We start from the raw sequence: 12,451 nt of genomic DNA, 5'->3' as shown, positions 1-12,451 counted from the left end.
CTTCCAAAGCTACCTTGGGAAGGAAGGACAGGTTAGTGTGTAGCAACACTCTATCTTTGTGAAAGATCATGTAAGGGACTTTGATAGAAAGAGCTTGAAGCTCCGACACCCTTCTAGGAGACGTAATGGCAATCAAGAAGGCAGTTTTCCAGGTCAAACATTGTAAATCCACAGATGCCGCAGGCTCAAAGGGAGGAGAAACCAATGCCTGCAACAACAAAGTGAGGTCCCACGGAGGAATCGGGTTCTTAACCAGGGGTCTGAGAAGAAAAGCACCTCTGAGAAAAGTTTTACAAAGTTTAGAGGAAGCCAATGAAGACATGTTTACCCCAACATAAAAATTAAAAATGGCGGCTAGCTGGACTTTCATCATTGAGGAACTCATGCCCTGATGAAAAATGCTAGCTAGAAAATCTAAAACCGCTGAAAGCAGTGCAGTCAAAGGATCCAATGACCTCTGAATGGCCCATATAGAAAAACATTTCCATTTACTGAGATAAACTTTTCTGGTGGACAATTTATGAGTCACCATCAGAATGGACTTGACAGGAGATGACAGACCGGGAGTCCTAAGAATCATGGGAACCAGAGCAGCCAAGCAGTGAGCTTCAGACTGTCCAGATCTGTCTGAGAAATCCCCGAGGGATGTGAAAGCAGGTCTGGGACTGGATTCAAGGTCCATGGTGGAACAACTAGATGAGACCTGAGTAAGGGAAACCAAACTTGTCAAGGCCAGAATGGGGCGATGAGGATCACAGTGCTCCCCAGCTTTTGGGCTTTCTGTAGAAACTTCGACATGAGGGGAAGAGGAGGAAATGCATAAAGAAGCTCGGGAGGCCAAGCATGAATCAGAGCGTCTCTGGGGGCTTCCCCTGGTGGGGGGGTCAGAGCAAAAAACATGCTGCATTTCTCATTGGAAGGAGATGCGAAGAGATTGTAGCAAGGGTGACCCCACTCTAGTTCCGCTACTGAATGTTTTAGAGATCACTCGTAAGGCATCAGGATAGATCTGCTGAGCCTGTCTGCTAGAATGTTGGACCATACCAGGATGTGCATTGCCACCAGAAAATGGCCAGTGGAGATCGCCCATTCCCCCACTCTCATGGCCTCTTGACATAAGGGATAAGATCTGGTTCTCCCTTGTTTGTTGATATGTCAGACCACTGACATATTGTCTGTCTGAATTGCAATTGTTCCCAGAGGAAGATGAGCATGGAGGGCCTGCAAAGCAAGAAGAACTGCTCTCATATCTAGAACATTGATGTGTAGATAAGCCTTGGAAGGGGACCACGTGCCTTGGACTGTCCTTCCTGAACAGTGCCCCCCACCCTAGTAGGGAGGCATCCGTGGTCACCATGGTTTGGGGTAAAGGAGGTTGAAAAGGACATCCCTTGAGGAGAGCTGGGGACTGAATCCACCACCAAAGGGAGTCCCTGCATGCTTTTGAAATCACTGGAAAAGACAAAGGAAGGTCTAACAGTGGCCACTGAACTGCCAGTGTCCACTGCATTACCCTCATATGAAGGCATGCCATGGGAAGATTTATCATGGCTGTCATAGAACCTAGAGCCCTTAACACTGCTTCGGCTGTTGAAAAAAGGGTCTGAAGAATGTGTAATATGTGCAACCTCAAGCTGCGTATCCTGTCTGAGGTGAGGAACACCTATGATTGTATTGTGCCTAGCCATGCCCCAATGAAATCTAGAATCTGAGCCGGGTGAAGAACAGACTTTTTCAAATTCATCGTAATGCCCAACATGTTGGCGAGCTGAAGAAAGGTGTCCCTGGCCTGACATAGTAGATGCTCTGAAGGGGCAGTAAAGAGCCAATTGTCCAGGTACAGAAATACCTGAATGCCCTCAAGTCTCAGGTGAGCCACTACTACTGCCATTACCTTGGTAAACACCCAAGGGGAATGCGGTGAGACCAAAGGGGAGGGCTCAAAATTGGTAATGACTGGCTCCCATCCATTAGAGAAGGAACCTCCAGGGGCACCTGTCCATCTTGATGTGATAGTACGCATCCTAGAGGTTGATTGAGCACATCCAGTCTCTGTCCTGCAGATAAGGCAGGATAGATTGAATCGTGACCACCCGGAATTTTGTCTTGGTTACTGACAGCTTAAATTTGGACAGATCCAATATTGGTCTGAGGTCCCCCATCTTTTTTGGTACTAAAAAGAACCTGGAATAAACCCCGGATCTGGACTGGTTTGGTGGGACCGGTTGGATGACTTGTTTTCTTAGCAGTGAGTCTACCTGCACTGCTACTTCCTCCCACTGCGAGGGTGGAATGTTTGGAAGGACTTTGTTGTATGGGGGAAAATCCTTGAAGGGAACAAAATATTCTCTGGATATGACTCGCAGCACCCACTGATCTGTAGTGATGGACTCCCATGCTAGTGGGTGAAGTTACAAGTGACCCCCGACTGCCTCCAGAGATGGACAGTTGGGCAACCCCTCAGGGTTGCTGTCCGGGTTTATCCAGGAAAGGTTCTTGGGACCCTAACTTCCTAGGACCCCCTCTGCCTCTAGGGTGGCATCTATCATATTCCCCCTCTGCCTCTAGGGTGGCATCTGTCATGTCTCCCTCTGCCTCTGGGGGAAGATGAGTCCTGAGCATCCTGGGAAAATGCCTGAGACTTGCAGAACCACATCTTCTTCTGGCCTCGCTGGTTCCTGGTAAATGACCTTTGAGGCGGTGAGAAGTGTATCCCGATGGCAAACAGTGTCTTCCCATCCTTCTCACTCTGGACTAAAGTCTCTCTAGCCATTTTCCCAAAAAGGGAGGAACCATCATAAGGGGCGTTAGTAAAAGATGCCTTGAAGGGCTCCAAGAACTGACATAAGCGGAGCCAGGCTTGACACTGGATGGCCATGCATGACCCCACTACCCATGTGGCTCCCTCCATTGCATGGGAGAGCAAGCACATAGATGTGTTGGCTACAGATTTTAAAGTGGCCATTCGTGCATTGAATGTCTTCTTGCCCTCTGCCAACATGGACCCTGGGGTCATCTCCGTGACTTCCTTGACCAGATCTCTCTGGAGTCGAATAACATGTGCTATGTAGTTCAGTGCCCTCACACAGAAGGCCGCTGAAGCATAAACCTGCTTACCAAAATGATCCAATGTTCTTGACTCTCGGTCAGGTGGATGGACCGTGGAACTCTCCTGTGCGAGTTCCTTCTTGGTGGCCACCGCCACCAGCATAGCATCTACAGGGGACCCCTTGTGCCAGTGAAACTTGTCTGTGGGAAGGCTTAAAACCTTATCTGGGTGCTTTGGAATTGGCTCTACAGTGCCTGGCTCCTTCCACAACCTAGATGTTATCAAATCCACAAGTGGATCAGCAGGAGGGGGACACCCAAGAGATAGACGGACCAAGCCAAATGCCTCCAGAAACATGGACTCATAAGAGGTTGGTTTTGGGGTGGACCACCCCTCTCTTAGGTGGATGATCTCCATGATGTCTCCAAAGGAGACATCCTCGGGGGTGATCTTGGGGAATCTTCACCTTCATTCAGGTCCGTGTCTTCGGTGAGGGGCTCTTGGGGAGAGTCCAAGTGCCACCTTTTACAAGTGTGCTTGGGGGGGACTCCTCAGAGGGACTATCTGGGGAGGTCTCGCAAGTGGGTTGTTCCAAGGCCTGATTATCCTGGGGTACTATGGCTACGGGCTGTCCCTAAGAGGGCAAGATGGTTGGACCTGCAATCAAGGCCAGGGGGGTCTGGACAGACTCCAAAGATGGAGTAGTCAGAGGCCTTGACCCTGCAAGAACCCTCTCCACCATGTCAAATGCTGAGCGGGAACAGACCTTCTGGGCTGAACTGGCAGAAGCCATTCCCCCCTGATCCGACCGGGGAGTCAGAGCTGAGCCTCTAGGAGCCAAGATGCCTAGGGGAATGCTTCTCTCTGACAAGCTCAGAGCAGAGAGCACAGATCCCAAAGATCCGACCTCGAGGCTACGGCTCTGAGAGCTCAGATCTGATCTAGTCAGATCTGACACACTCAAGGTATTGGCCGGCGTCAAGGTACAGGGTACCATCAGTGCCAACCCCTTGATTCTGACCGTCCTCAGATCCAACAACTCCGAAACTGCAGGTTGGATTGGAGAAGGACTGATATGTCTAAATACTGGCTGGGGCTCCGGGGGGGAGAAGGCCCTTGCAAGACTCCCATCTGGATTTGAGTGCGGATAAACTTCCACATCATCTTGTACATCTCTGCTTCAGATAGGCTCCAGGAAGAGTGGGAGGATGCCGCTGAAGTGGGCCAGGAAAGCCAGTGGGGAGAGGGCCTAGGGGGTGACTGGCTAACTAGAACCTCAGGCTCAGGGGAGAACCTAGGGGACCTGAGCCGAGGTGTCCTTAGGTGAGGAGACGGCCTCTGACAAGTGGTCAGGGGAGTGCTTGCGAGGCTGGTTCTTCTTGGCTTTATCCCCTTCCCTGGGCCTCTTGGCAGGAGGGTGAGTCCCAGAGGCCAAGGAAGCAAAAGATGAAGCAGCAGCTGCTGCTTTCTTAGCAGGGGAAGGTGGGACATCAGTCCCAGTAGAGGAGGGCAACAGGCCCTTAACGATCAGTTTGTGCCGCCTGTCCTTAAGTGCTGTGGGGTTAAACCCAGTGCAAATAGGACAGGGGGACTGGAGGTGAGCAACCCCCAAACAAACCATGCACAGAGTGTGGCCATCCACTGGGGAAAGCTTGTTGCCACACTCTGTGCACCTTTTGAAACTTGGCTTGGGGGCGTCTGCCATGCCTCAGCCAGTTCAAAAGGAACACACATGCACCATGTGGATAGAAAAGAGGGGAGGAAAGATAGTAAAGCCTACAAGAAAATCACTATAAAGAACCATGAGAGGGTATAGATAGGTTAGAAGTGTAAGATAGAGATAGAAAAAAGCCAAAAAAGGTAAAAAAATTACTGTTCAAAGAACACGACTATTTCAGTGGAGCTCAGACCATGCTGCTTCCTCTCAGGCAGCAAATGAGATATGAATGGAGAAGGGAGACAGGGGCATTATGGATAAGGGGAGTAGCATGGAGCTCGGAGCCATACCTAGAAAATGCGGCCTTGTCGGATCCGATGTGGATCCGAGGACCCACAGGTTGAAGAGCAAATGAAGTAAACTACTTCAGATTGGAAATCAAAATCTAAATCAACTGTACCAGAAGTACTAACTATTTTAAAGAAGATAAAAATAAGTAGAGGAGGCACTGTTAGAAAAGGGAAGTAGCAAATTACATGGAAACAAATGGAATCTGTAGCAACAATACAGGCAGAATTATTTTCAGGAGGAGGAGTGAGGTTTAAGGAAGGTCACACTTGAGCAATTTATGTAATGCTTGGAGTAAATTAAAATTGTTAATAAGAAAATGTTTATGTTCAGCATGACAACAGCAATGGAAGAGTTATAGTTTGTTTTCTTCTCTGTTACTACATATGCAACTATGTCACATTTAATAAAAAATTATCAAAACGTTTAGTAGTTAAAAATGTTTAAAATTAATGATCAGCGGCATGCTAGCATAATATGAAATCGGTTTACTATCAAATGACTGAAAATCAAAAGACTGAATCCAAAAAGACTGAAAATTTAAAATATTGAATGATGGAATTTGTCCCTTCTCCACTGTTGTGTGATCTTGGAGTTGGTATATATATTTAGCAGGGGGTGTGGGGTGCAGCCCCCCCACATGATGAGGGGAGCAGGGGAGCTTGCCCCTTGCATTAAAAATTTATTCAATATTTTGAATTTTCAGTCTTTTTGGGATTCAGTCTTTTGATTTTCAGCCATTTGATTGTAATCCTATGAAATTACATAATATAATTATAGTCTTGTTTCATTAAAAATGGACATTAACTGGCTTCTTTAAATGTACAAGATTGAATATCAATCATGGTTTCTAGCTATGGTTTATTTTGTTCACCTTGAACTGAATGTGACATTATCACTGTTGAACAGAACTCATACATACATATATGAAACCAACAGGCAGAGTGTTGGTCTGTATATAGACCAACGTTCTGCCTATAGTTTTCATCTGTATTTCAGGTTTTTAAGTTTTGTTAAGCCCTTTTTCACATCTCTTACCTAAATGCATTTGAATTTCTTTTAGTGTTTCAGACAGTGATGGAAACCTTGTTGTTCAGGAAATAGCCACAAGACCCTTAACACAAGATCTTCTTAAACATGAGGTAAGGCAGCCAGCCTTTCAAACTATCTTGCATGGTAAGACATAAAATTTATGAAAATGCTGTCATACGCTTTTGCTTAGAATCTGCTGAACAGAGTAGCATGTTATTAAATTTGGACTTGTAATTAGCATCAAAAAATGTAGCATTTAAGGGGAAATTAAAAGGTAAAAGAATATTAGAAATATAATAAAATAATTGTTCTCCATGTTTTGATGTGTTTAACCATTGCCTTTGCTGGGGAGGGGGTTTTCCCATTTAATTGAAGAAGGGTATTATAATGTATGAATTTTAAAATCCAGAAATAAGTTTGCACCCTCACATAACCATTTTTAAAGACAAAGCTATATTTTATGGTAATTTCTGTGTAGAAAATGGTCAAGGGAGACATGTGTCACAGGTCCAGCCATAGTAAAAGGTACCTCCAGTCTGGCTTTAAGTGGGGAGCCAGCACTATTGTGTGAATATTTCTTGTACTTGTCAGCACAGCTTCTGCGAGTATTAAACCACAATAATCAGAAGCACTAACCTGCCATCTCACCAATCAAGAAGCCGACCGTTAGCAGCCAGATCACTGACACTCAGAATACCATCACTGGAAGGTCAGAGGTGTTTTAACCAGAACTTAAACTTGGTGAAGAGTGAGAAGCTGAATGTTGCATTCTCATCACTTTTCTCCATCTCCTCAAAGTTTGCCATATCTTGAGTTGGCACAAACACATACACACACACACATCTCTGTATATATATATATATATATATATATATATATATATATATATATATATATATAGATATATAGATATATATATATATATATATATAGATATATAGATATATAGGTGTGTGTGTGCGCGCCCGCGTGTGTGTGTGTGTGTGTGTGTGTGTGTGTGTGTGTGTGTGTGTGTGTGTGTGTGTGTGTGTGTGTGTGTAGGTGAATGATATGCAATCAAATGATCATAAAGTTGACATCTGTTTGGTCAACACCATTTTTTCATGAGAGATCAACCATCCCCATATAGGGAAATATTGCCTTTCCTTGTGGAATGTGCAATGTCAAAATTAGTACATATAACTAGAGGGGGCTTACCCCCAGCAAAAACACTTGCTGGGTGGTGAATATATTATCTTCTGGAAAGAGTTATTCATTCAACTTGTAAGTATCCATGTCACTTACATTTAAAATAGGTGGGAGGCTATGCCCCCCCACCCCCACTGTGGAGGTCTGTGCCCCCCACACCCCCCTTACTATATAGACTAACTCCAGGATCACACTACAGTGGGGAGCAGGCATATACCTTTCAACAAAATGAGCTTCAATTAAATGAGTTTTCAGTGAAGTGAGCTTTCAGTGAATAGTGCTCAGGCAACTGATTTTCAGTGAAATGAGTTTCAGTGAAGTGTGTTTTCAATGAGACAAAGTAGACCCCATGAAACACAGTGAAGACAGTCATCAAAAAGTAGAGAAAATGGGGGCGGAGCCTAGATGGTTAACTGAGAGCAGTGAATTTTGAGAGCTCCATAAACTAGTATAATAATATAGGAAAATTGTATTATTTTCAAGTTTAAAACATCAGACATCTATAGATAAACTACAAAACTACATATATTTCAGTTTTGGTGGAGATGTACACAAATTTTCCTGTCAAGTAACTTGGAGATATTTCGAGTCACTGAATATGAACAATTCAAAGAATTCTCATCCAGATACTGCTTTGAAAAAAGAACTGCAATTGATGACATCTACCTTACAGGAACTATCTTTGAAGATGGATGGCTTTAAAATGACTTAGAAAACCTCAAATTAAATTCTCAAAAACAGACTGATACTCTTAAGGAACTATTACAGCAACACCAAACAAAAATAACAAATATAGAGACTTCTCTAAATGACATTGAAGGGAGACTCAAAGAGGACGAATTCCAAAAAGAATTTCTGCTTAAACAGAATACATAGCTGCTTAACAAAATAGATGACTTAGAAAACAAAGGAGAAACAACATAAGGATCTTTGCACTGCCTGAAAACACTGAATACTTTTTGCCAATGAGATGAGAACTTTTAATGACTTAAAAAGACTATATTATCAAAAAAAAACACAACATAGTATCCAAGAGAAATATAATGGATGGGATACCCCCTAAGAAAAAAAAAAAAAAAATCCTTGGACTGACTGAAGAAAGAAAGAAAAAAAAAAAAAGCAAGATAGCTGTCCCAAAAAAAAAAACTCACACTACATCATCTCTCAAATCAATGATATGACTGATCACTTGTCATCTGTTCTTATTTTAAAAAAAGGAGGGATTCTTAAACAACTGAGAAACAGTAATGATTTATTCAGAATGTTCAAAGAGTCCAATATTTTTTCACAAAGGTAGGTCAAGATGGGTTACTATTTACATTATATATAAGCCAAACAAAGCAACATATAATACAAACATAGAAGTTTCTATTCCCCTACTTGAACTAATAACTTATCTTGTTCATTTTTCATTGATTTTACTTATAATAATTTAAGTAATTAATTAACTAATTCAACAAGGTACCATTCATCAGAGTTCAGCCTCAAATGTAACAAATTAACATTGTATATAATAGCAGTAACAGTAGAGTGTTTTGAAAAAAAATGCTGTCATGGAGACTAATGCCTTCTTCAGTTAAAGTATGATTTAGAAATGTCATGTATATCCTAGTTATACAATAGTAGAAAGCTCTTAGTACAAATGTCATCATTATTCTATCTAAATATAGTTAATATCAATTATGGCAGGTATCACAGCTAAGAGTGCTGTTTGATCAATCCTGATATGGTGTGCGTGGATGCAGCTGTGTCTGGCAGCTAGTCCAAATGTCATTATTATTCTGTCTAAACATAGTTAATATCAATTATGGCAGGTATCATAGCTTCAAGTGCTGTTTGATCAATCATGATATGGTGTGCATGGATGTAGCCGTGTCTGACAGCTAGTACAAATGTCATTATTATTCTGTCTAAACATAGTTAATATCAATTATGGGAGGTATCATAGCTTCAAGTGCTGTTTGATTAAGCCTGACATGGTGTGTGTGGATGCAGCTGTGTCTGGCAGCTGTTCAATGTTGCCATGTTTGTCTCTGGGAAGCTGTGGGTTGTGACTTGTGATCAAGGTTTACTGATGCTTGTGTATTAGGAAGAGACATTTGGTGTTTTAGCCTGGATCCAGGGGAAGGGGGTGGATAAAAATGTGATTTGGGATATTTTGACAGAGAATAGTTTGTTTATACATTGGCTAAGTGAGAGTTGGGAAGGCAGGAAGAATGTGTTATCTCTTGTTGTGGCGGCTTGTTAGGGTTTTTTTTTTTTTATCTGTTTGCTCTCTGTTCTCTGTTCTTCCCTTTTTGGGAAAATGGCTAGAGAGATTTTAGTCCAGAGTGAGAAGGATGGGAAGACACTGTTTGCCATCGGGATACACTTCTCACCGCCGCAAAGGTCATGTACACATATTGATGGTCTCCCAACACTTTGTTTAGCTCATTAAGTTGATTCTTGGTAAAAAAAAAAAAATTAAAATAATAAGCGCAATTTTTATTTAAAATGTATTTTGGTCCAAACACATTAAGGACTTATGTAAGAGTGGAAGTCTGAGTTATTGTGAAAGACTAAGAGCACTTGGTATTGTGCAGTAACCTTTGCAGTGGTCTGGGTGGTGAGCTTGCTCAAACGTGTTGGGCATATGGGGATAGCTGATTCTAGGGGTGTTTGGGGTTGCCGGGAAGTGCTAGAGACTCAGCAGATTTCCTTTGTGGAAATATCTGTGGGAATGGGAGGTGTGTTGAGTGGTTCTGGTAAAATGGAACAGAACAAAAATTGGTTTAGATATTTTAAGAACAGCCTGGAAACACACCACATGAGGTATTCTGGCAAAACTGGATGGGCATTGTTGCCCGTGCTTGAAGTATTGATATGTGTTTATGTAAGGATGGAAGTATACTTTTAACAAATAAGAAACTAGAAGAGTCTCATAATTTAGCGTCTATGGACTGTATAAACATGCTTGGAAGGAGCTAATAATAAAAATAAGCATTACAGCTTGTGGTCTCTCAAATAACTAAGCAACAGCCAAAAAAAAAATCCCCGCATACAATAGTTATGTAATGTATGATTTCAATAAATCTAGACATAAAATATATAATCGGCATATAAGATGAAGCAGTCTACTGAATTTAGATATTAAAGACAGGATTTAATAACATGGGCTTGTGTATAATAACACTACTATCTAAACCTGTCATAAATGACATACAGTACATTGAACATCAAGAGGAAGCATGATGATTTTCTTATATAAGTAAATATGCATAACAAGTCATGTAATTGCTTTAACTCGAATTGTAGTTTTTGTAACCCATTTTGACCATATATAATACTTAAGCAGTTACCAAGATAACTAATATTTTATACATGACATCAAAGTGACAAAGTTGTTCAAGAGAAACAATAGAAGCCTGAACTTGAAATTTCACAGAATGTAACAATCATATTCTGAGCAAATAGTATTAAATTGACAAAAGACACTCAGTTTAATAACATGGGCTTGTGTGTAATAACACTACTGTTTTAACTTGTCATAAATGCCAACAAGCCACCACAACTCTCTCGAGGCACTCCTAAAAATGGAGAACATCGATATCTGTGCAGTAACTGAGACCTGGTTCAAGGCTCCAGAGAGCACGCCTGCAATACCAGGATACAACTCTTACCACACTTTTCGGCCACCAAACCAGGATCGAAACACTAAAGGTGGAGGAGTGTCCATATTCATTAAGGATATTCACACCACCAGGTTAGTTGCCCAACACAATGCATCTGAAATTCTCCCAGTGCAACTAACACTAGGTAAGACTGCAATCCAAATTGTAGCTTGCTACAGATTCCCCCACCATGCCCCAAGATTCTCATACACCTTTCTAAACATACTGGAAAATATTAATATACAACCAAATACCCTAATACTGGGTGATTTCAACTACCCTGCCATTAACTGGGAAAACTACTCATGTAGTAACACCTTTGCCCAACGGTTCTTGGAATTCATAAATTCCAATGCCCTGGATCAACTAATCCATAGCCCCACCAGGGGCTCCAGTATCCTAGACGTGGTCATTACCAACATGGGAAATCAATGCTCCACACCTATGGTCACCCCCTCGTTGGTCAGGTCAGAGCATAAGCTAATCACCCTTAACATCCACACCCCCCCCAGTAAGGAAACCTCCATTAAAAACTTCTCCAAAGCCAACTTCATGCTACTCAAGTCAGAAGTTACAAACTTTAAGACACCCATGCAGACAGGAACTGAAAGTTCGACTGCTGAGTCCTACACTAAGGCACTGTATGAGCACATCCACTCATGCATGAATCGTGCCATCCCAAATAGAACCAAGATGCACTCCTCCAAAAAAAAGGAAGCCAATCTGGTGGTCCCCTGCCATAAACAAACTTTACAACAAAAGGAAGAAACTGTTGCAGAAAAGAGGAAAATCCCAGGATGCAAAAACCTCCCTTACCAGCCTCAGTAAGAAGCTGAGATCCCTCATATAATCCTCCAAAGCTAGTTACGAAAATAAAATTGCCAGAGATTCCAAAGACAACCACAAGGCATTCTATAACTATGTCAAGAATCTAAATGGCAATGCTCAGATCTACTCTGAGCTACAACAGAATGGCATTAAATATACTGATCCCAAAGATATTGTCAATATCTTGGCAGATCAATTCAGTGCCAACTTCATCCCCTTCTCAACCCCTAAATGGCCCATCTCAATACCAGAAGATTGCCAAATTCCGGTAATAACGTCGACACAGGTAGAAAATGCACTCTCCAAAGCTAAGAATACATTATCCATGGGACCAGATGATATCCCGGGCTGTGTACTACATGAACTACAAATGAACTGGCACCTCACCTAAGTGTCATGTTTAATCATACCCTCACCTCAGGCTTCGTGCCCACTGAGTGGCGCACAGCTACAGTTATCCCACTCCAGAAGGGGGATCCACCTTGGATCCCAGGAACTACTGCCCCATCAGTCTGATGAGCTTGATCTGCAAGGCCATGGAATGTATTACAATGGAACTTATAAACAAAGACAATGGCAACCTTCAAACACTGGACCCCACCCAGTTTGGGTTCATGAAGGGCCGATCTTGTCTCTTGAACCTGATTGACTTCTTCGAATCAGTCTCCAGAGCCATGGACGAGGGTAAAGCAGTCCACA

General features: G+C 42.5%; 1 protein-coding gene across 2 annotated transcripts in view; it reads left to right on the top strand.

Annotated features, from left to right (window-relative positions):
* LOC122811508 (advillin-like) overlaps positions 1 to 12,451 on the top strand; it is a 731,661-nt gene that overhangs the window by 498,388 nt on the left and 220,822 nt on the right. For both annotated transcript variants that reach the window (XM_044083391.1, XM_044083390.1), the window contains exon 8: positions 6,118 to 6,196. In XM_044083391.1, the coding sequence (XP_043939326.1) occupies positions 6,118 to 6,196 (79 nt within the window). The remainder of the gene's footprint in view (positions 1 to 6,117; positions 6,197 to 12,451) is intronic.

The sequence above is a fragment of the Protopterus annectens genome, chromosome 9.part0 (genome assembly GCF_019279795.1).
Source record: "Protopterus annectens isolate FY-2018-M chromosome 9.part0, PAN1.0, whole genome shotgun sequence".
In the NCBI taxonomy this organism is placed as follows: Eukaryota; Metazoa; Chordata; order Ceratodontiformes; family Protopteridae; genus Protopterus; species Protopterus annectens.
This window is presented reverse-complemented; position numbering and strand designations above follow the sequence as displayed.